Source organism: Pyrgilauda ruficollis, unplaced genomic scaffold (genome assembly GCF_017590135.1).
Source record: "Pyrgilauda ruficollis isolate IOZ18807 unplaced genomic scaffold, ASM1759013v1 scaffold623, whole genome shotgun sequence".
NCBI lineage: Eukaryota > Metazoa > Chordata > Aves > Passeriformes > Passeridae > Pyrgilauda > Pyrgilauda ruficollis.
This window is the reverse complement of record NW_024527967.1, coordinates 8415-29360: the sequence shown is the minus strand read 5'-3', so window position 1 is coordinate 29360 and position 20946 is coordinate 8415. Positions and strand designations below refer to the sequence as shown.

Below are 20946 nucleotides of genomic sequence, written 5' to 3'. Positions count from 1 at the left end.
GGAACCTCACACACATTTCGTTTCCAGCAGGAACAGGGGAGAGGAATTGCTGTCTGAGGGGGGACAGGACATTCCCAGGGTCAGGTGATGACAGCCAGGCCCAGCTCTGGTGGTTTACCCTCAGTTGTCAGTTCGGGGTTGGTGATTTGGGCTGGTTTTCGCCCAATTCAACAAAGCAAATCAGCACAAGACTCCACTCAATGCAGCCCCAATGGCCCCAAATTGGTCATTGTCCCTTGGCCACATTCCAGGCAGAGCATCCTGCCACATCCTGCACTTCAGGAGGACCTTAAAGGCTGGAATTTAGGACATTCAAGAGGAGAAGGGCAGGTCCTGTCCCTTTGCGAGGGACAGTCCCCAGTGTCTGTCCAGGCTGGGAGGAACCTGCTGGAGCAGCTGTGAAAAAGGACCTGGGGGTGCTGGTTGGTGACCATTGGGGCTGGCCATGTGGCCTGGGGGCAGAAGGGATCCAGAGTGCACCAGGAAGAGCAGGCCCAGAAAGTCAGGCAGTGTTTGTACCCCTTTGCCCCCTGTGAGGCCCATCAGGATTGCTGTGTCTAGCTCTGTCCAGTGCTGTATCCAGTTCTATCCAGTGCCATGTCCTGTTCTGGGCTGCTCTGGACCCAATCCTTTGCTCAGGGATGAGCCTGAGCTGGGAGGTTGGGCCAGGTGCCCACTCTGGGTCCTTCCAGCCTGACCCGGTCTGGGATTTGGGGATTCTGGCTGGAAACAGCACTGGTAAGAGCTGGACAGAGCACTCCTGATGTGCCTCACTGGGTAGGGCAGAGGGCCACAATCACTCCCTCACTTCCTGGCCCTGCTCTTCCCAATGCCCTCTGGATCCATCCTGGCCCCAGGCCAGGGAGTAACAAGGGCTCAGGGAGTGCCATGCGAGGTCCAGGCCCACTCGCTTCCAGAACACAGGGCCCATCCCCACAGCACTGCCTTTGGTGGCGAGGGACAGTACAGGGGGGCCCCTGACCCTGTCCCTGTCCCTGTTGTCCCCTGGCAGGGCTGTCCCTGTCCCTGGTCCTTCCCAGTTATGGGGATCTCCATCCCTGTGCCCTGTCATGGGTGTCCTCTGTCCGCATTCCCACAATGGGTGTCCCCAGCAGTGAGTGTCTCTGTCCCTAAACTCTCAGTGAATGTCCCCACCTTCTGTACCCTCTCATGGGTGTCACCTGTCCACAGTGGGTGTCCCTGTCCACCATGTCCAGTGAGTTTCATTGTTCCTTGTGCCCTGTCATGGGTGTCCCCATGGCCACAGTGGGTGTCCCCATCCCCCCAGACAGTCCCTTGTGGCGTCACCTCACAACCACTCACAGCTGTATTTGCTGAAGGTCCCAGAGGAGTGGAGCTGGATCTGTGCCTTGTTCCCTTTTGGGGTGACTTCAGTGGCATTGAAGGTCTCATAGAGTGGGATCAGCGTGTCCTTCTCAGCAGGAGAATTTCCAGATTTCCACACTGTGGCACCTGTGCATCAGGAACACCGTGTCTATCCCGAAGCACTAGGCAGATGTCTTGCTCTGTGACGCCAATGCGAATTGACCGAACCAGATGGTGTCACCATGCTGTGCCTCAAAGGGGACCCCGCGCACCCCCCAGAACATGTCCCAACAACATGGTACCTGAGCTTGCCTCTGCCTCATCATCTCCAGGGCCTGGGTCAGCAGGAATTGCAGTGTTTTGAAGTGGAAGTTGTCCTGGTATTCCTGGCTGGAACACTCAGCCCCCCAGGGACCCCAATCCCAATCCCACAGTACTATGTCCTCCTGGCCGCTCCAGAAGCCAAATCCTACTCCCAAGATTTCAAGTTTCCTCAGGTTCCCCAGGACCCTGACCCAAATCCTAGAGTCACTCCTTGAGACCCCCAGTGTCCCCCTTGGCCCGTCCCCAGATACCAATTCCACTCCCGGTCACCAATTTCTTTGGTGTCAACCCAGGAACCTCAGCCCAAACCTGGGCATCACCTCCTGCGCCACAATGTCTCCCAGTCCCTCCCATGACCCCAATCCCACTCCCACCATCCCGTGTCCCCCTTCACTTTTGCCCAGGTCACCCCATGACCCCAATCCCAGTCCTGTCACTCCCCAGGGTCCCCCCAGGATTGCAATCCCCGTCCCAAGTTCCTCCCCAGCCCCTGATACCGAAATCAGCTGGAGTGAACTCTCTGATGGAACTGGAGGTATCAGAAAGCTGGAATTCTTTATCAGCTCGGACTTACAGTGGATCTCTCCTGTTCCTGCAGCTCAAGGGGGTAACTTTGCTACAGAGTATTTATACATCATAATTTAAAATATTCATTAAAATGGGCTACTGACCTGATAAAAAACCAGCACTTTTCTCTGTAAATAATTTGCATGACTCCACCACTTTTAGGAAATAATTTTTATTGTCCTGGAGGGTCATAGAAATGTGGTTTCTCCATGTAGTTTTCACATAGTGCTCCAATAACCCAGATGACCTTGTACTGGAACTCTTGATTTGGGTTAGTGCAGCTCCTTCGGTGTTACAGAACTTGCCAAAAAACCCTCACTGAAGTTCCCTTTACCTGTTACTCCATGGGCTCCAGCCACGTTTATCCTTCGTATCCACACTTTTACCTCCTTTTTGTGCTTTTGCCTATGAGCTGTAGCAGCAACGGTTCTCCTCATCCAAGTGGCCAGGAAATCCAATGTGGAACAAAAGTTTATGGTATATACTCTGCTTGCTGTAACTACAAGAAAATGTGGAATAAGGAGAGGAGCTCGATGTGTTACAAAGAGCTCTGGAATTGGCAGCAGACAAAGAGCAAAAAGAGGAACTCACTTGCCATCTGCTTCGAGCATTGCTCATGCCCATGGAGCCATAGGGAAAGAAAGAAGTCAATAAACAGCACAGAGATCTCCGATTAAATGTAAACAACAAATATTGTTCTTTCTTGATTGCATCCAGCTGCCCAAAGAAGTGGCCATACTACGATCCAGGGCACACCAGCTTGGGGATTGGCAAATCCCTGTGGGAAATAGACTGGCAATAAAGCTGCACAAGAGGTTCCGCGACAAAGCATCCTGGTGTTAATTCCTGAGAAAGGAATTTCAGCCCCAGAAGTGAGGCCTGGATAGAGTTGGGCAGGTTGAAAATTGGCTGCTTGTCTAAAAGCCCACAATAAAGAGGCTGGGTGGGTGGGTGGGGGGGTGAGGGGTAACTCCCAATAACCAGGTCAGGCCCTCCCCAGCGGATGCTGCAATTTGTAAAGGAGAAAAGCACAACAGAGCTCTGGGGAATCGATGTGATGGGGACTCATCTGTGGCCTCAGATCCTCAGTGTCCATAGGACAAAACTCTCAGGTCTGTTATAGAGCAATGCCCGACATGTTTTCGAAAGAGTCCTTTGAATTCAGTGCCATCACCTCCAGGCATCACTGAAAGAGGAAGCACTCCTGGGCTTACTGACTGTGGGAAATGGAAAGATAGAAACTTCCACGCATTCAGGAGGGAGGGTTTGATCTGCAGCCTTGAAAGGAGCTTGAATTGATGTAAGAATAAAGTACACTGACATTAAGTAGAGAAATCCTAAACTTATGTTTCTATAGTTGTGAGTAAGAATATGCCTCAAGTAAGTGAGAAACTGTATTGGGTAACATGGTGAAGGGTCTATAGTACAGTAATGTGATTGCATAGAGAAAGTGAAGAGTTTAAGGGTTATAATAGAAGCAAAGGTGTGCACGTGAGTTAGAAGCCCAAGGGCAAAAACATCTGCAGTGCAGTAGACGTGAGTGAAGGTGATAGGTCATAAAAGCAAAATAACTGACCATCGGATTAGAAAGTTACATAGTGTCTTGCAACAAAGAACTTGTGACTACTTTGTGCTATGCCCGACTGCCTGCTCCTCTAAAATCTCACGGCCTCTGAGACTGATGTTTATCTGAGCAATAAATCCAACGGTAGCCCAACGGTAGTCCCATCTCTTCATTAAAAGTGGAGGCAATGATAACTGGCAAATGGATTTTCTGAGCTACCATGACAACGTGGACTCAGGTATCTCCTGGTGTTGGTGGATCCCTTCTTGGCGGGTCCAGAACTTCTCCTGTCACACCAACGAGGCCAGGGAAGTCACCCAGGTACTCTCCCAAGAGATCGTCTCCCGGCTCAAGGTGCCTACAGGGATTTCATCTGATAGAGGACCCCATTTGGTATCTGAGGTGTGGCAGCAACTCAGTGAGCCGTGGGGAGTGGGAGTGGGGGGCACTAGGGGGATGTGGGGCACTCAGAGCAGGATTGGGGTGCTGGGGGTACGAAAGAGGAGAAAGAAAAGAAAGTGTCAGTACCCCTGAAGGCGCTAGGCAGAGTTGAAAGACTGACTGGCAAAAGCAAGAAAAGGAAGTAAAATTGTGGATATGCAGGATGAACGTGGAGACTACTGGGATTAACCACACCCTCTTTATTGTCCTTGTTCCACATCTTCTTGCAGTTACAGTGAGCAGAGTATATACCGTAAACTTTTGTTCCACATTGGATTTCCTGGCCTCATGGATGAGGAGAACAGTCTCTGCTACAGCTCACGTTCATCTAGGCCAATCCTGGCTGATTGAGTTGTTTGGAAAAGCACCCCACAGGTCCTCTGAAATGTCAGTTGATAGAAATAAAATAGAAAGGTTCAGTTCCCCTGAAGGCACTGGATAGAGCTTGAAGACTGACTAGCAAAAGCATGAAAAGTGTGTAAAAAGTGTGGATGTGCAGGATGAACATGGCTGAAGCCCATGGAGAAATAGGTAAAGGGAACTTGAGTGAGCGTTTTTTGGCAAGTTCTATAACACAGAAGGAGCAGCACATCCACAAAGGAAAAGTTCCAGGTGAGGTCATCTGGAATATTGGGGCACTCAGTGAAAATGGCCCCCAGAGACCCCATTTTTATGGCCCTCCAGTACCATAAAAGAACTTGCAGAAAGAGGTGGAGCCATGCAAATTATTTCTTGAGAAAATGCTGTTTCTGTAGGAGATAAGAAGCTGATTGTAATGAATATTCATAATTATGGGGGATAAATACCCTGTGGCAAAGTCCCCCCCTTGAGCTGCAGGACCAGGAGAGATCTGCTGTGATTCCAAGCTGATAAAGAATTCCGGCTTTCTGATACCTGCATTTCCATCAGGGAGTTCACTCGGGCCAATTTCGGTATTGGGGACTAGGGGAACACTGGGGACACTCGAGGGTGGAACATGGGACTGGGATTGTGGACTGAGGCCACGGAGGGCTCCCGTGGGACATTGTGGGGACAGGGGGTGATCCCCAGATTTGACTTGGGGTCCCGGGGTGACACCGAAGGACTCATGGGACTGGGAGCCGATCTTGTGTGTGGGAGAGGGCTGAGTGGGACAGTGGTGAGGGTGAGGGAGTGGCTTTATGAATTTGAGTGAGGTTCCTGAGGGTCCTGGGATCACAAGAGGTCTAAAGAGGTGTGGGAGCATGACTGAGTTCCTGGGGAGCACTGGGGGGACATCAGAAGGATAAACACAGGACTGGGATTGGGACTGGGGACTGGTGGAGTACTGAGGGGATACTGGGGAGGTCAGGGATTGTCCCCAGGGTTTGGGTTGGGGAACAGTGGAGGGGGTGGGTTGACATTAGGGGGGAAGAGACATGGGACTGGCAGTGGTGTTGTGGGGCTGGTGGGCACAGGGACAACACTGGAGGGGGGCACAGAGGTGGGATCCGGGGTGTCACTGCTGGGGGGACAGGGTGTGACCCCAGAATTTGGATCAAGTTCTGGGGGTCACTAGGAGGACACCAGTGGTTGGAGACATGGGAGCATTGGAGTGGGATTGTTGTCCTGGGGGTCTGAAGGACACTGGGCAGTGGAGGAAAAACCCCAGGATGTGGGATCAGCATCCCAGGATGCGTCCAGGGCTCTTCTGTCTAGGGCTGCCTCCTCTGCTCACCCAGGGCTGACCCCAGGTCCCTTCTTCAGCCCCACACTGAGGAATCCTTCCCACGTACCCCGGTGTCACCTCAGTGTCCCCTTTGTTTGTCCCTCTTTGTTTCCCAGTGTCCCACACAACTCCTGGTGGCCCCTCCCCACCATGGCACTCCTGGCTCGTACCCTGGCACTGCTGGCAATGACCGTAGCCACGGCAGCCGTCAAGGTGGTGCCCCTAGATATGGCCCAGGACTCCTTCGATGACCAGTACCGGGGCTGTGGCCCTGCCATGACCAAGGCATTGCCATCCCTCTACAACTTTGAGTTCCAGAAGAATCCTCTCTTTGCCCAGACCTGGGTGAAGGCCGAGGCTGAGTGGCGCAAGAGGGGCTCCCCTGTGTCCCCTCTGGCGTCCCCAGCCCAGGCTGTTGCTGTCATGGCCTACACAATGAAGTACCTGTACAAGGAGTTCAATGCAGCTGTACACGTGGCCGGGCGCTCCCGCCAGGAATACCGGGACAACTTCCACTTCAAAACTCTGCATTTCCTGCTGACCCAGGCACTGGTGACACTGAGGCATGCCCAGAATGGGCAGTGTCACAGCGTGTTCCGGGGCGTGCGTGATGTTAATTTCAAGGCACAGCGTGGCCAGAGGGTCCGGTTTGGTCAATTCACATCGACGTCGCTGAGCAAAGAGATTGCTCTGCAGTTTGGGACAGACACAATATTCCAAGTGCACACGTGCCATGGTGTGGACATCCGGAAGTTCTCCATGTATCCAGGGGAAGGAGAAGTGCTGATCCCACCCTTCGAAACCTTTGAGGTCACCAAAATCATCTGGGATGGGAAGAGGACATGGATCTGGCTCCGCTCTGCCAGGACCTTCAGCAAATACAACTGCGCGTTGCTGTGAGGTGACCACAGGGGACAGCCGGGGGGGATGCAGACAACCACTGTGGCCTTGGGGTCACCCATGATAAGGCCCAGAGGACCATGACTCTCACTGCAGATGGGGGACAGCAACGGGGCAACCACTGTGGCAGACAAGGATACCCACAGCTGGGGACAAAGACAGGGATACCCAGTGCTGGGGACACCCGCTGACAGTATGGGGAGTGGGACACCCAGTGCTGGGGACAACCACTGTTGGCATGAAAGGACACAGGAATCCCTGCCACCTGTGGGACACTCACTGAGAGTTTGGGGACAGGGACACCCCATGCTGGGGACAACAATCTGGGGACACCCACTGCGGGCATAGGGAAAGGAACACCCATGACAGGGCACAGGGAAGGGGACTTCCATATCGGGGGGGCACCGGGACAGGGACATCCCTGCCAGGTAAGGCCAGGGACAGGGACAGATACAGAAACAGAAACAGGGACATCCCCGTACTGAGCCTGTCCCTCCCCACCAAAGGCAGTTCTGTGGGGTCGGGCCCTGTGTGCTGGACGTGGGCAGACCAGAACCCTCCAGGTCACTTCCTGAAACCCTGTCACCCCCTGCCACCTGCTATGGCACCTCCGACTACCCCTAACCCCTGTCACCTCTAAGCCCACCTTGATACCTCTTACACCCCCGGACCCCATACCCCTCCCTGACACCTTGTCACTGGTCACCTCATGGTTTCCATCTCTCCTGTCACCCCTAACCCCCCATTATGGCTGTCCCTGACCACCTCACTCCTTCCCTGGTCCCCCTGACCCACCTCTTTGTCCCCCAGGTCAAAGGAGCATCCCCGTGGCCCCCTTCCACCTCAGAGGAGCCCTCCTGGCCACCACAGCCCTGGCAGTGGCCACCAGGATCCTCTGAGCCACAAGGCCACCAGGGTATGAGGCTCACTGTGGTCACTGTGGTCACTGTGGCCACTGTGGTCCCTGTGGCACCCATGGCCACCACGGATGCCAAGGTCACTCCATCCCTGTGGCCGCCATCATCAGCAAGACCACCAAAACCCCCAGGGAAATAAGACCCCAAAAGCTACCGAGGCCAGCACTGCCACTATGACCGCCTTGGCAGTTATTGCCACCATGAGGTCTCCGGGGCCACCACTACCACTGTTGCAACTGCGACCACCACAGCCACTCTGGCCCCATGGTCACAATAACCACCAAGGCCACTGCGACCACCTTGATCATCAGGACTGCAGGAGCCACAAGGATACCACAGCCACTGTGACCAATGTGGCCAGCAAGGCCATTGTGCAAAGCAATTCTATTAAATAATATTATCAAAACAATTCTATTAAGTAAATCTGTCCAAATTGATCTGTCCACAGCCATCCAAAAGTGACAATTCCTAAGCAGGGCTCAATGTCACTTCCCACACCAACACTCGTGGGAGCATGTCTTTCTCTCAGCCTTGGGGAGAATGCTTGGGGAGCATTCCCTTCCTGAGGCAGGAACCTCACAGGCATTTCATTCCAAGCAGGAACAGGGGAGAGGAATCTCTGTCTGAGGGGGGACTGGACATTCCCAGGGTCAGATGATGCACAGCCACGCCCAGCTCTGGTGCTTCATCCTCAGTTGTCAATTCGGGGTTGGGTGTTTGAGCTGGTTTTGGGACAATTCAGCAGCAAAAATAGCACCAGACCAGGCTGCACTCAGTGCAGCCCCAATGGCCACAAATGGGGCATTAACCCTTGGTCATATTCCAGGCAGAGCATCCTGCCACTTCAGGGGGACCTTAAAGCCTGGATATATGCTGTGATTCTGTTGTTCTGTGAAATTGGGAGGTTCAAGAGAGGGAGGGCAGGTCCTGCCCCTGGAAAGGGACAGTCCCCTTTTCCTCTCCAGGCAGGGGGGGGACCTGCTGGAGCAGCTCTGGAGAAGGACCTGGCATGATGGTGGGTGACCAGTGGAGCTGGCCATGTGGCCTGTAACCAGGACAGATCCAGGGGATGTTGGGAAGAGCAAGGCCAGGAGGTCAGCTAGTGTTCTGTCCCTGCCCTTCCAAGGGAGGCACATCAGGAGTGCTTTGACCAGCTCTATCCAGTGCCATGTCCAGCTCTGCCCAGTGCTGTGTCCAGTTCTAGGCTGGTCTTGACCCAATCCCATGCTCAGCAATGACCCTGCCTGAGCTGGGAGGTTGGGCCAGGTGCCCACTCTGGGTCCTTCCAGCCTGACCCATTCTGGGATTTGGGGATTCTGGCAGCTGCGGTTCGGGAATTGTCCACAGGAGGGCAGCAGCGAGGGCGGTTTAAATCAGCGGCACTGCGCATGCGCCGCTGCCGGCTGCAGTTCCGGGTGCCAACAGCAGGCGGCAGCACGAGCTGCTGGCGCTGCCGAGCCCCGCCCCGCCCCATGGCGGCCCCGGGGGCTCTGCAATGGTTTGGGATGGAGCGACCTTAAAGCGCGGCCGGTGCCAGCCCTGCCACGGGCAGGGACATCTTCCCCGGGCCGGGCTGCTCCAGACACCACCCAGCCTGGCCTTGGACCCTTCCTGGGACGGGGCAGCCACAGCTTTGGTATAGATGGGCAATATGACGATTGACTCTTCCAATTGAGGGATGAATATTGTGTCTATGTTAAGAGAAGTTTTGTTGATGCATGGTTATGTTATTGTAGTTGTTTGGACACCCACTGCTCTCCTCACAGTCCCCTTTCCCCCTCTCTGTATTGTTGCCACTGGACGGCCCTGGTTTCCAGGGCTGTCAGGGATACGTGGACGGAGGGCGTGTACCTGTGTCCCTGGCACTGGGCATTGGGAATGGGAGAAGCTATTGCTGGGGAGGCGTGGCATGACAAAAACCTCACCTCCAATCAGACTGCAGGAAGGTCTCCACCAATAGACAGCAAGGAAGCGTCAACTGGCCGGCTTTGGGAGGGCTCAGGGATATAGAACAAATTTTTTTTCACATGTATGACTGCTTATGCATATGTATTTGGCTGATTCAATACCGGAGGTATAAAAGGCAGAGCTGCCATTTTGTGGCTGAGAGTCTGGCTGCAGCTAAGCATAGCGCTTATGATTCAAGTGGAACAACATTTTTGCTATCGAACATTTGAGCAGAAAAATTCACCTTGCAAGAGGTTTCCTTGCACAAAGGAGACACAAGAGTCTTGTAATTTTATTCATGAAAAAAGCGAGAGGCCACGGGGAATTTCCCCATGGGGTCTCTCAAATTGCTGGATGATGCAGCCTCCTTTTTATCCCAATTTCCCAGCCGTATCTCCCACTCCCCTTCCCCATTGGCAGAGGTATTCGGAAGGTGCAGACTTCCCAATCCAGCTACCGCACGTCCCCCTTGCTATGCACCTTACTCTTCTATAACACAGAAACATGACCACTAAAATGAGCTTTAACTTCACCCTGAGTGGGGAAATCAATATTCCTAAGTGTGTTAAGTCTTTGTTCTTCTTCTCAAAGTTCAGGAATTTCCCAGGACCTTGGCTGAGCTGCGGTCCATGTCAATGAGGAGCATTTTCTGAAACTGATAGTTTCTCCAGTCACTTTCTTAACTACAAGTCCCAGGCCTTAACTACCACCAGATCCACACAATCTGTTTGTAAAAAAACATTCCTCTTATTTCTTTCTAGGTTGAATTAATTGGGATGTGGAAATAGAGTTTGCTTGGCTTTAAATACTGAATATGTGGGAAAACACAGAATTTGGGCAAGAATGCAAATAAATGAATGTCCAAAGAAGTTGAAAGGGCAGTTAATGAAATGTTGCGGGGTGGGGAGTAAGTAGGATTTTCTTTTTCTCTTCTCTTCCACTTTTTCACCCAGGGAAAATGGCAGTGGTGGCCTTGGTACCCTTGGCTGCCTCTTTTCTCTGGGGGTCCTGGTGGCCTTGGTGATCGTGGAGACCACAGTGACCTTCGTTGCCTCGTGGCTCAGACAATCCTGGTGGCCACTGCCAGGGCTGTAGTGGCCAGGAGGAGCCCTCTGAGGTGGGAGGGGGCCCTGGGGATGCTCCTACCTTGGAGGAAAAAGCAGGGGATGAGTGGTCCATGCAGGTGAGGGGGTTGAAGGGGGTCAGAGAGGGGTCAGGGATTACAGGGGTATGGGGGGGCCATGAGGAGGGATCAGGTTGGATGGAGGACCATGGTGGGGGGATCAGGGTGGCCAGGAGGGCCATGGGTTGTGTCACAGTTTCAGAGGGGTCGGTAACACAGGGTGAGGAGAGATGGGGCCCGTGGCTGGTAGGAGGGTTGGGGGTGACCAGTGGCCGGGTCCCAGGAGGGAGATTGGTGGTCAGGGGCCCATGGGTGCTTTAGGGATGATGGGGTGTCAGGGGGGCAGTGGGGTAATACAGGGAGCAAGGGGTGTCAGGGGGGACATGGTGGGCTTTAGGACTGACAGCGGTCAGGGTATATAGGGGGTGCCATGAGCAGGGTCAGGGGGGTGTGAGAGGGTTGGGGGGGTCAGGATGGTCCTGGCCCACCTGCATTGAGCACACAGGGCCGGTCCCCACAGAGCTGGTCTGCAGAGAGCAGGGACAGAGTCAGCACAGGGTGGTCCCTGTCTCTGCCCCTTTCCCCATCCCTGTCCCTGACCTGCTGTGGAAGGGGTGCTCCTGCCCCTCCCAGATGTGGGGGTCCCCATCCCTGTGCCATGTCATGGGTGTCCCTGTCCCTGCCCCCCATCACCTGTGGGTGTCATTGTCCCCCGTGCCTTATCAGGGATGTCCCCATACCCACAGTGGGTGTCCCTGTCCTCCGGGTTTTCCCTGTGATGTCATGTCGTAGCCACTCGCAGCTGTATCTGCTGAAGGTCCCGCTGGAGCGGAGCTGGATCAACGCCCTGTCCCCTTCCTGGGTGACACCCGTGACTTCGAAGGTCTCAAAGGGCGGGATCAGCACCTCCTCCTCACCAGGATTGGAGGAGAATTCTCGGATGTCTACGCCGTAACACGTCTCCACCTGGAACACCGTGTCTGTCCCAAATTGCTGAGCGATCTGTTTACGCAGCGATGTCGACGTGAATCGACCGAAGCGCACGGTGTCGCCGCGCCGCCCCTCAAACCGCACCCCGCGCACCCCCCGGAACACATGGTGACATCGCGGTCCCCGAGCGTCCCTCAGTGTCGCCAGGGCGTCGGTCAGCAGGAAATGCAGCGTCTTGAAGTGGAAGTTGTTGTGGTATTCCTGGCGGGAGCGCCCGGCCGCGCGCACGGCGTCGTTGAACTCCTTGTACACGTCCTTCATTGTGTAGGTCATGAGGGCGACGGCCTGGGCTGGGGACAGAGGGGTCACAGGGGGCCCCCGCCTCCACCACTCGGCCGCAGCCTTCACCCAGACCCGGGCGAACAGAGGATTCTGCTGGAACTCAAAGCGGTTGAGGGCCGGCAAAATCTCGGTCATGGCTCTTTGGCAGCCCCGGTACTGGTCATCAAAGGAGTCCCAGGCCATGTCCAGGGGCACCACCGTGATGGCCACGGTGGCCGTGGTCATTGCCAGCAGTGCCAGGGTCCAAAGCAGGGGATCCAGAGAGGGGAGAGGCCACCATGAGCAGTGTGGGACACTGGGGGACACTGGGAAACTGAGAGGACACTGCGGGACAGAGGGAACACTGAGGAACGTGGCAGAACACTGATGGGACACCGAGAGGATGCTGAGGGGACATGGGGGAGCACAGAGGGACATGGAGGGACACAGGGAAGGTCCCTCAGTCAGGGACGGGGGAAGGAGGGTGGTGTCAGCCCGGGGGGAGGGCAGCCTTTGCCAAGAGATCCCTGTACACATCCTGGGAGCCTGATCTCAGATCCTGGGGTCACTCCTGGATGTCCCCGTGCCCTCCAGTCCCTCCAAGGATCAAAATTTCACACCCACAGTCTTGAGTCCTTCCCCAGCGTCCCTTCACTCCCTCCCAGGACCCCAGTCCAAATCTGGGCATCACCCCCTGCTCCCTGCAGTGTCCCCCGGCCTTCCCATGGCCCCAGTCCCACTCCCAGCCCCCTGCCTCGTCCCAATGCCTCCTAAAGCCCAGCGAATCCCAGTGGCATGTCCCCCAGTGTCCCCCAGCTTCCCCCAGGATTCCAGTCCCATGTCACATTCTCCCCCAGGGGCCCCCACAGCTCCCCCCCCGGCCCCCAACCCCATAATCCTGCACCATTAAGGAATCTGAAACTTTCAATTCTCTCTCTTATTGCCCACCCCCCACGACCCCAATCCCACCGTCCCATGTTCCCCCAGTTCCTCCCAGTCCCACTCCCCGCTGCTCACTGAGTTGCTGACACACCTCAGATAAGAATTGGGGTCCCCTATCGGATGACATCCCCGTAGGCACCTTCAGCCTTGGGGTGATCTCTTGGGGGATGGCTTCCCTGGCCTTGTTGGTGTGGCAGAAAGAGTTCTGGAGCCCAAAAAAGGGATCCACCAACACCAGGAGATACCTGAGCCCATGTTGGTGTGGCAGCTCAGAAAATCCATTTGCCAGGTATCATTGGGATTGTTTCCTCTTTCAGTGCTGCCTGGAGGGGATGGTTTTGAATTCAAAGGGCTCTTTTGAAAACATATTGGACACTGCTCTGTAACAGACCTGAGAGTTTTGTCCTATGGACACTGAGGATCTGAGGCCACAGATGAGTCCCCATCGCATCGATTCCCCAGAGCTCTGCTGTGCTTTTCTCCTTTACAAATTGCAGCATCCGCTGGGGAGGGCCTGACCTGGTTATTGGGAGTTACCCCTCACCCACCCACCCACCCAGCCTCTTTATTGTGGGCTTTCAGACAAGCAGCCAATTTTCAACCTGCCCAACTCTATCCAGGCCTCACTTCTGGCCGTGAAACCATCAGAAGAATTCTCAGGAATTAACGCCAGGATGCTTTGTTGAGGAACCTCTCGTGCACCTTTAATGCGAGTCTATTTCCCAAACGGATTTTTCTGTCCTGAAGCTGGTGTGCCCTGGATTGCAGCACGGCCACTCCTTTGGGCAGCTGGATGCAATCGAGGAGGGACAATCATTCTTGTTTGTATTTAACTGGAAATCCTTGTGCTGTTTATTGACTTCTTTCTTTCCCTATGGCTCCATGGGCATGAGCAATGCTCGAAGCAGATGGCAAGTGAGTTCCTCTTTTTGCTCTTTTTCTGCTGCCAATTCCAGAGCTCTTTGTAACACATCGAGCTCCTCTCCTTGTTCCACATCTTCTTGCAGTTACAGTGAGCTGAGTATATATCATAAGCTTTTGTTCCAAATTGGATTTCCTGGCCTCTTGGATGAGAACAGTCACTGCTATGGCCCACATTCACCTGGGCCAATCCTGGCTGATGCAGAGTTGTTTTCAAGAGCACCCCACAGGTCTCCTGAAGTCTCCCCCACAAAGGAGGCCCCAGAATGACCTTTGATTTGGACTTCTGTGGAAAGGCATGTGTTCTGTAACTGATAGATGGCCCTGATGTTAAGAGAGAGAACAGAAAGTTTCAGATCCCTTAATGGTGCCGGTTACTGCTCAAAATGAATGGGCAAAAAACAATAAAAGGATGTAAAGTGTGTGCACAGCAGGGCAAAGGTTGCTGGAACCGGTGGTGGAACAGATAAAAGGAACTCCTGTGAGGGGTTTTTTGGCATGTTCTGAAACACAGAAGGAGCAGTGCCTGCAAAAGCAAAAGTTTGAGGCGAGGTCATCTGAGATATTGGGGCACTCAGTGAAAAATCACACACTGACACCTCATTTTTATGACTCTCCAGGACAATAAAAATTATTTCCTAAAAGAGGCAGAGCCATGCAGATTATTTACGGGAAAAGTGCTGGTTTCTGTTTTAGACAAGGAACACGTTTTCATGAATATTTATAATTATGATGGATAAATACCCCATGGCAAAATCCCCCCTGACCTACAGGACCAGGAGAGATCTGCTGTGAGTCCGAGCTGAGAAAGAATTCCGGCTTTGTGATACCTCCACTTCCATCAGGGAGTTCTCGCCGACCAATTTCGGTACTGGGGACTGGGGGACCCTTGTGGGGGGGAACAGGGGACTGTGGGATTGGGGTCTGGGGGGGCACTGGGGGTGTCACAGTGCAGGGACTGAAGTCCTGGGCTGGTCCAGGTGCAATGATGGGGGGCACAGGACCATGGAGTGGCAGTGGGGTACTGGGGGCACTGGGGGGCACTTGGGGGCGCATAAGACTGGGTCGGTGTCCAGGGGTCACCATGGGACTGGCAGTGGGATTGAGGTATGGGTTGGGGACAAGGGGGACACTGGGGGACCGCAGGCCTTGTTTCAGGGTCCTGGGGGACATGGGGTCACTGGGAGGGGTACAAGGGACTGGGAGAGGGATTGGGGTAACAGGCGCCTGGAAACACTGGGAGGGGGGGACACAGAACTATGGGAGTGGGATTGAGAGTCTGGGAGACACTGGGGCATCCAGGAGTGACCCCAGGATTCGGGATCAGGTTCCAGGACTTGTCCAGGGGTCTCCTGGCCAGCGCTGCCCCCCTCCCCTGGCTGACCCCACTCTTCCTCCCCAGCCCCTCGCCAAGGAAGCCTCCCCATGTCCTGCCTTGTCCCTCAGAGTGCCCTCTGTCCCATTGGTGTCCCCTCAGCATCCCCTGGTGTCCCCCAGTGTCCTCCCTGTGTCACACAGTCTGTCCTCTGTGTCCCCTCTGTGTCCCCCAGTGTCCCACAGTGGTCACTTTGGACTCTTCTCGCCATGGCCCCCCTGGCTCAGACCCTGGCACTGCTGGCCATGACCGTGGCCACTGCGGCCATCACGGTGGTGCCCCTGGACATGGCCCAGAACTCCTTTGATGACCAGTACCTGAACTGTGGCCCTGCCATGGCTGAGGCCTTGCCGGCCCTCAACGGCTCCGAGTTCCAGGAGAACAAGGAGTTTTCCCAGGTCTGGGTGAAGGCCACGGCCGAGTGGCAGAAGCGGGGCTCCCATTCGTCCACTCTGAGCAAAGAGCAGGCCATCGCCCTCATGGCCTACACGATGGAGGACGTGTACCAGAAGTTCAACGCCGCCGTGCGCGAGGCTGGACGCTCCAGCCGGGAATACCGGGACAACTTCCACTTCAAAACGCTGCATTTCCTGCTGACCCAGGCCCTGCAGAAGCTGAGACGCCCTAATGAGTGTCTGGACGTGTACCGAGGGGTGAGGGATGTCCAGTTCGATGCAAAACTTGGCAATAAAGTCCGCTTCGGCCAATTCGCTTCATCGTCGCGGGACAAAAACGTGGCCCAGGGTTATGGGACAGACACAATGTTTGAGGTGTACACGTGCCACGGCGTGGACATCCAGGCTTTTTCCTACAATCCTAGCAACCGTGAGGTGTTGATCCCACCCTTCGAGACCTTTGAGGTCACCAAAGTCACCGGGGAAGGGAAGAAGGTGATTGGGCTTCGCTCCACTGGGAACTCCAGCAACTACAACTGCGAGTGGCTGCGAGGTGACATCATGGGAACAGCCTGGGCGGATGGGGACACTCACTGAGGGTTGGGGACAAGGACACATGGTGCTAGGGACACCCATGGCCTAAAGGGGACGGGGACACCCACTGTGGGTGGGAGGCAGGGCACCCAGCGCTGGGGACAAGGACAGGGACAGCTTTGCTTGGCACAGGGGATGGGGACAGCCAGTGCCAGGTGAGGGGGACAGGGACATCCAGTGCTGGGGTTGGGGGGACAAGGTATGTGGTACATGGCTGGGTACAGGGGAAATATACCTTGTTATGGCCCCCTCTGACCCCACACCCTGAGGGCCACCCACCACCTCTGTCCATCCCCCATGGCCCTCCTGATGCCCCCCGACCCTCTCACCTCATTATCCCCCTGACCCCTCTCTTTGTCCCCACAGGTGGGAGTCTCCCCAGGAACTCCCCCCACTTTGGGGGGCTTCTCCTGGCTACCGTGGCCATGGCAGTGGCCATTGGAACCCTCTAAGCCACGAGGCCACCAAGGTCACTGTGGTCTTGGGTGCCAGTGTGGCCACCATGGTCACGAAGGCCACCAGGACCCCCAGAGAAAGGAGGCCACCAAGGCTACCGAGGCCATTATGGCCACTATGGTCACTTTGTCCACTGTGACCACAGTGGCCATTATTGCCAGCGTGGCCACCATGGTCACTGTACCAAGGCATCCATCCTGGAAAAGCCCTTCCAAGAGCTGCCCAGTGAGGAAGCGGTGCCATGGCAGCAGGACCAGCACGAGGGGAGCTGGAGCAGCCAGGACAGCTCAGGACAGCACGGACAGCACAGACTGGGCAGCGCTGGAGCCACAGACTGGGCAGCTCTGGGGCCGCTTGGGCACTTCCTGATAGAGGGGGTGGCACTGGGAGTGGCAATGTCACGGCCACCTCCTAACGCTCCTTGGCTGCCTCGCCTGATGTAGCAATAAATTGCTGCTTGCTCAGCTTGTGTATAAAAACTGTATCAAAAACTTGATTTTTGCTTGTCTGGCATATCAAAAGTTTACCAAAATCTGCTGCTGGCTCACCCAGTGTAACCGCTGCAGCTCCTTTAACGCCTTTCCTGCAGGGCGCCTCATTTCCTAAAACAAAGCATTTCCTGGAGTTTTTGTTAGAGGCAACTCAAAGCTTTAATTTTCAAACTTCGATCTTCAAAGAGGTGCTGGAGAAATGTTCCTCCCTTTTTCTTTGTTCACTGCAGCCCCTCACAAAGGACCTGGAGGGGCTGGAGCATGTCCAGGGAAGGGATGGAGCTGGGGAAGGGTCTGGAGCACCAGGAAGGGCTGAGGGAGCTGGTGGGAGCTGCTCAGTGCAATCAAAAAAGGATGAATAATCAGTTTGGGGCCAGTTCCAATGTTCCTGATTTGAGGAAACACTTCAGAAAAAGCATTGGGAGGAAACAAAGAAAAACAAACAGAATGAAGGAGGATGAAAAATAAAATGGAGAAAAGGGGACTGAGGCAGCACCACCCATTTATTTATAACAAAAACCCTGGTGTTTAGCTCAGGAAACTCATTTTTCTTTCAAATCGGGGATTTTCCCTCTTTACCCGCTCATCTCCTGGAGCTGCGGTTTGAGGTTAGGGGTGGCAGGAGAGGTGACATGAGGTGGCAGGTGACAGGGTGTCAGGGGGACACAGGGCATACAGGCACCAGGGAGGCCAGGGGGGTCTTGGTGTGCTTAGGGGTGACAGGGGTCAGGGGTAGTCAGGGGATGACATGGGGGGTGACAGGGGGTGACAGGGGTTCAGGGAGTGACATGGGGCTTCCCAGCCCACCCACATCCAGCACACGGGGCCCATCCCCACAGCACTGCCTTTGGTGGGGAGGGACGGGATGGGAATGGGGGCATCCCTGTCTTTGTCACTGTCCCTGTCCCCTCTCAGATGTGGGGGTCCCCATCCCAGTGCCCTGTCATGGGTGTTCCTGTATCCATGCCCACAATGGAGGTCCCCAAACTTGGTGTCCCCAGCATGGGGTGTCCCTGTCCCCAAACTCTCAGTGAGTATCCCCACCCTCTGTGCCCTGTCATGGGTGTGCCATGTCCACTGTTGGTGTCCCCATGGCCACAGTGGGTGTCCCCATCGCCCCAGGCTGTCACCTCGCAGCCACTCGCAGTTGTATTTGCTGAAGGTCCCGGTGGAGCACAGCTCGATCCTCACCCTGTCTCCTTTCTGACTGATTTCAATGACCTCGAAGGTCTCAAAGGGTGGGATCAGCACCTCCTTCTCACCAGGATACTTGGAGAATTCCTGAATTTCCACACCGTGGCACGTGCGCACCTGGAACACCGTGGCATCCCCAAACATCTCAGCAGTTTCTTCACTCTGTGACGCCGACGAGAACTGACCGAATCGGACAATGTCACCACGCTCTGCCTTGAACTGGTACTTGCGCACCCCCCGGTACACCTTGGGACACCCCAAACTCTGAGCGTCCCTCAGCGTCACCAGGGCCTGGCTCAGCAGGAAATGCAGCGTTTTGAAGTGGAAGTTGTCCCGGTATTCCCGGCGGGAGCGCCCGGCCGCGCGCACGGCCGCGTTGAACTGTTCGTACAGGTCATTCATCGTGTAGGCCATGAGGGCGATGGCCTGGGCTGGGGACGACAGAGGGGACAGAGGGGACCCCCGACTCTGCCACTCGGCTATGGCCTTAGGCCAGGCCTGGGCAAAGAGAGGGTTCTGCTGGAACTCGGAGCGGTTGAGGGCCGGCAACGCCGCGGTCATGGCAGGGCCGCAGCCCCGGTACTGGTCATCGAAGGAGTCTGGGGCCATGTCCAGGGGGATCACCTCGATGGCTTTGGTGGCCATGGTGGCCATGGCCAGCAGTGCCAGGGTCTGAGCCAGGGGGTCCATGGAGAGGAGAGGCCACAGGGAGCAGGGCGGGACACTGGGGGACACAGAGGGGACACAGAAGAGACACGAGGAGGGTTCCTCAGTGAGGGACTGGGCAGGGGAGGGGGGTCAGCCCAGGGGGAAGGGAGGCACTGCTGGCCAGCAGACCCCTGGGCATGTCTGGGGTCCCTGACCCCAAATCCTGGGGTTACTTATGTGTCCCCAAAATCCCCCAGCCCCCAGGGACCCCAATGCCAATCCCACAGTATCATAGCCCCCCCAGAAGCCCAACCCTACTCCCATGACTACAAATCCTCTCAGCCCTGCCAGAATCCCAACCCGAATCCTGGGGTCACTCCCTGAGCCCCCCAGTGTCCTCCTCAGCCAGTCCCCAGACCCCAATCCCACTCTCAGTCTCCGATTTCTTCAATGCCACCTCAGAACCTCAATCCAAATCCTGGCATCTCGCCCTGCCCCCACAGTGTCTCCCAGCCCCCCCATGACCCCAATCCCACTCTCACCATCCCGTGTCCCCCCCCATTTTCCCCCAGAGCACCCCATGACCTCGATCACAGCCTTGTGGCTCCCCCCGTGTCACCGCCACGTCCGCAATCCCACAGTCCCATGTCCCCCTCGAGTGTCCCCTGGAGTCCCCCCAGCCCCAATACCAAAATCGGCCGGAGTGAGCTCCCTGACGGAACTGGAGGTACCACAAAGCTGGAATTCTTTACCAGCTTGGACTCAACAGCAGATCTCTCCTGGTCCTGCAGCTCAGGGGGGACTTTGCCATGGTGTATTTATCCACCACAATTATAAATATTCATTAAAATCTGTCCCTTACCAAGCAAAGCAAAGAAACTTCACTTTTCCTAGAAATAAGTTGCATGGCTCCGCCTCTTTCTGAAAATCCTTTTATGGTCCTCGAGTGTCCTAAAAATGAGGTTTCTCAGCGTGATTTTCACTGAGTGCCCCAATATCCCTGATGACCTCGCCTCAAACTTTTATTTCGGGCAGGCTCTGCTCCTTCTGTGGTCCAGAACCTGTCAAAAAGACCCTCAGTGGAGTTCCCTTTTTCTGTTCCTCCGCGGGTTCTAGCCCTGCTGTGTCCACACTTTTTCATCCTTCCGTGGTTTTTTGCTAGCTCATCCTTATGCCCTATCCAGAAAATTCAGGGGAACTGAAACTTTCTATTCTCTGTCTTATTGCTCGCCCCCCAGAACCCCGATCCCACGGTCCCCCCAGTGCCCCCCAGTCTTACTCCCAGCTGCTCACTGAGCACGACCATCACCCTGAGAGAAAGGGGGGCCAAGTTGTATTCTGTGGTGTGGGAACTCATCACTCCGAATGTCCAGAGTCACCGAGAGAACCCTTGGGGGCCTCGGAGACCTTGGAATGCTGCCAAAACTGTCTGGTGGCTTGACTTGGATCCATCTAGAGATGAAACATAAGTGGATGAGGAAATGAGAAGTTCTAGGGTGTGAATAGTGTATTTACAGGGTGAAGTATAGATTTTAGAAATTAGGTACGGGGGGGTCATGAAGACAAGATGGAGGATTCGGGGTGTGGTCGCGGGTTCTTCTTTCTTCTTCATGTCTTCCATTTTGTGTGATGATGTTGGCACTTTTGGGTTGGTTCATGGTGAAGGTACACTTGTCAATAAGGGTGAAAAGTATTGGGAATTAAAGGTAAATATGATAGATGTAATTTTCACTATAAAAGACACAACCGTCCCATGGGCGGGGGAGAGTGCACTCGGCTGTCCTGCTGAACAGACCTCGGCTGGGCAGAGAGAAAATATTATAGATAAGAATTAATAAACAAGATTGAAGACCGAAAAACCTTAGAATCCAGACTCGTCCTTC

The 20946-nt window shown here is 55.0% G+C and overlaps 4 protein-coding genes across 5 annotated transcripts; 2 read left to right on the top strand and 2 right to left on the bottom strand.

The window, feature by feature from the left end:
• Nucleotides 1-6059: 6059 nt before the first annotated feature.
• Nucleotides 6060-6809, top strand: LOC121362510 (NAD(P)(+)--arginine ADP-ribosyltransferase 2-like). Its single transcript, XM_041484077.1, has one exon. The coding sequence runs from the start codon at nucleotides 6060-6062 to the stop codon at nucleotides 6807-6809; it is 750 nt and encodes a 249-aa protein (XP_041340011.1).
• Nucleotides 6810-10733: 3924 nt separating this feature from the next.
• Nucleotides 10734-13440, bottom strand: LOC121362509 (erythroblast NAD(P)(+)--arginine ADP-ribosyltransferase-like). Its single transcript, XM_041484076.1, has 3 exons — nucleotides 13381-13440; nucleotides 11584-12392; nucleotides 10734-10821 (listed from the first exon to the last, which is right to left on the bottom strand). Exons 1-3 carry the CDS (start codon nucleotides 13438-13440, stop codon nucleotides 10734-10736), a joined length of 957 nt encoding a protein of 318 aa, XP_041340010.1.
• Nucleotides 13441-14686: 1246 nt separating this feature from the next.
• LOC121362512 (NAD(P)(+)--arginine ADP-ribosyltransferase 2-like) lies at nucleotides 14687-17202 on the top strand. 2 transcript variants are annotated; one of them, XM_041484079.1, is made up of 3 exons: nucleotides 14687-14701; nucleotides 15461-16233; nucleotides 16641-17202. In XM_041484079.1, the coding sequence occupies exons 2-3, from the start codon at nucleotides 15495-15497 to the stop codon at nucleotides 16724-16726; spliced, it is 825 nt and encodes a 274-aa protein (XP_041340013.1). In that variant the 5' UTR covers nucleotides 14687-14701; nucleotides 15461-15494; the 3' UTR covers nucleotides 16727-17202. The 2 variants fall into 2 exon arrangements, with proteins under 2 accessions (XP_041340013.1, XP_041340014.1); XM_041484080.1 differs by lacking the exon at nucleotides 14687-14701 and adding an exon at nucleotides 14757-14778.
• On the bottom strand, nucleotides 16781-19485 carry LOC121362508 (erythroblast NAD(P)(+)--arginine ADP-ribosyltransferase-like). Its single transcript, XM_041484075.1, has 2 exons — nucleotides 18346-19485; nucleotides 16781-16998 (listed from the first exon to the last, which is right to left on the bottom strand). Exons 1-2 carry the CDS (start codon nucleotides 19103-19105, stop codon nucleotides 16781-16783), a joined length of 978 nt encoding a protein of 325 aa, XP_041340009.1. The 5' UTR covers nucleotides 19106-19485.
• Nucleotides 19486-20946: the final 1461 nt, after the last annotated feature.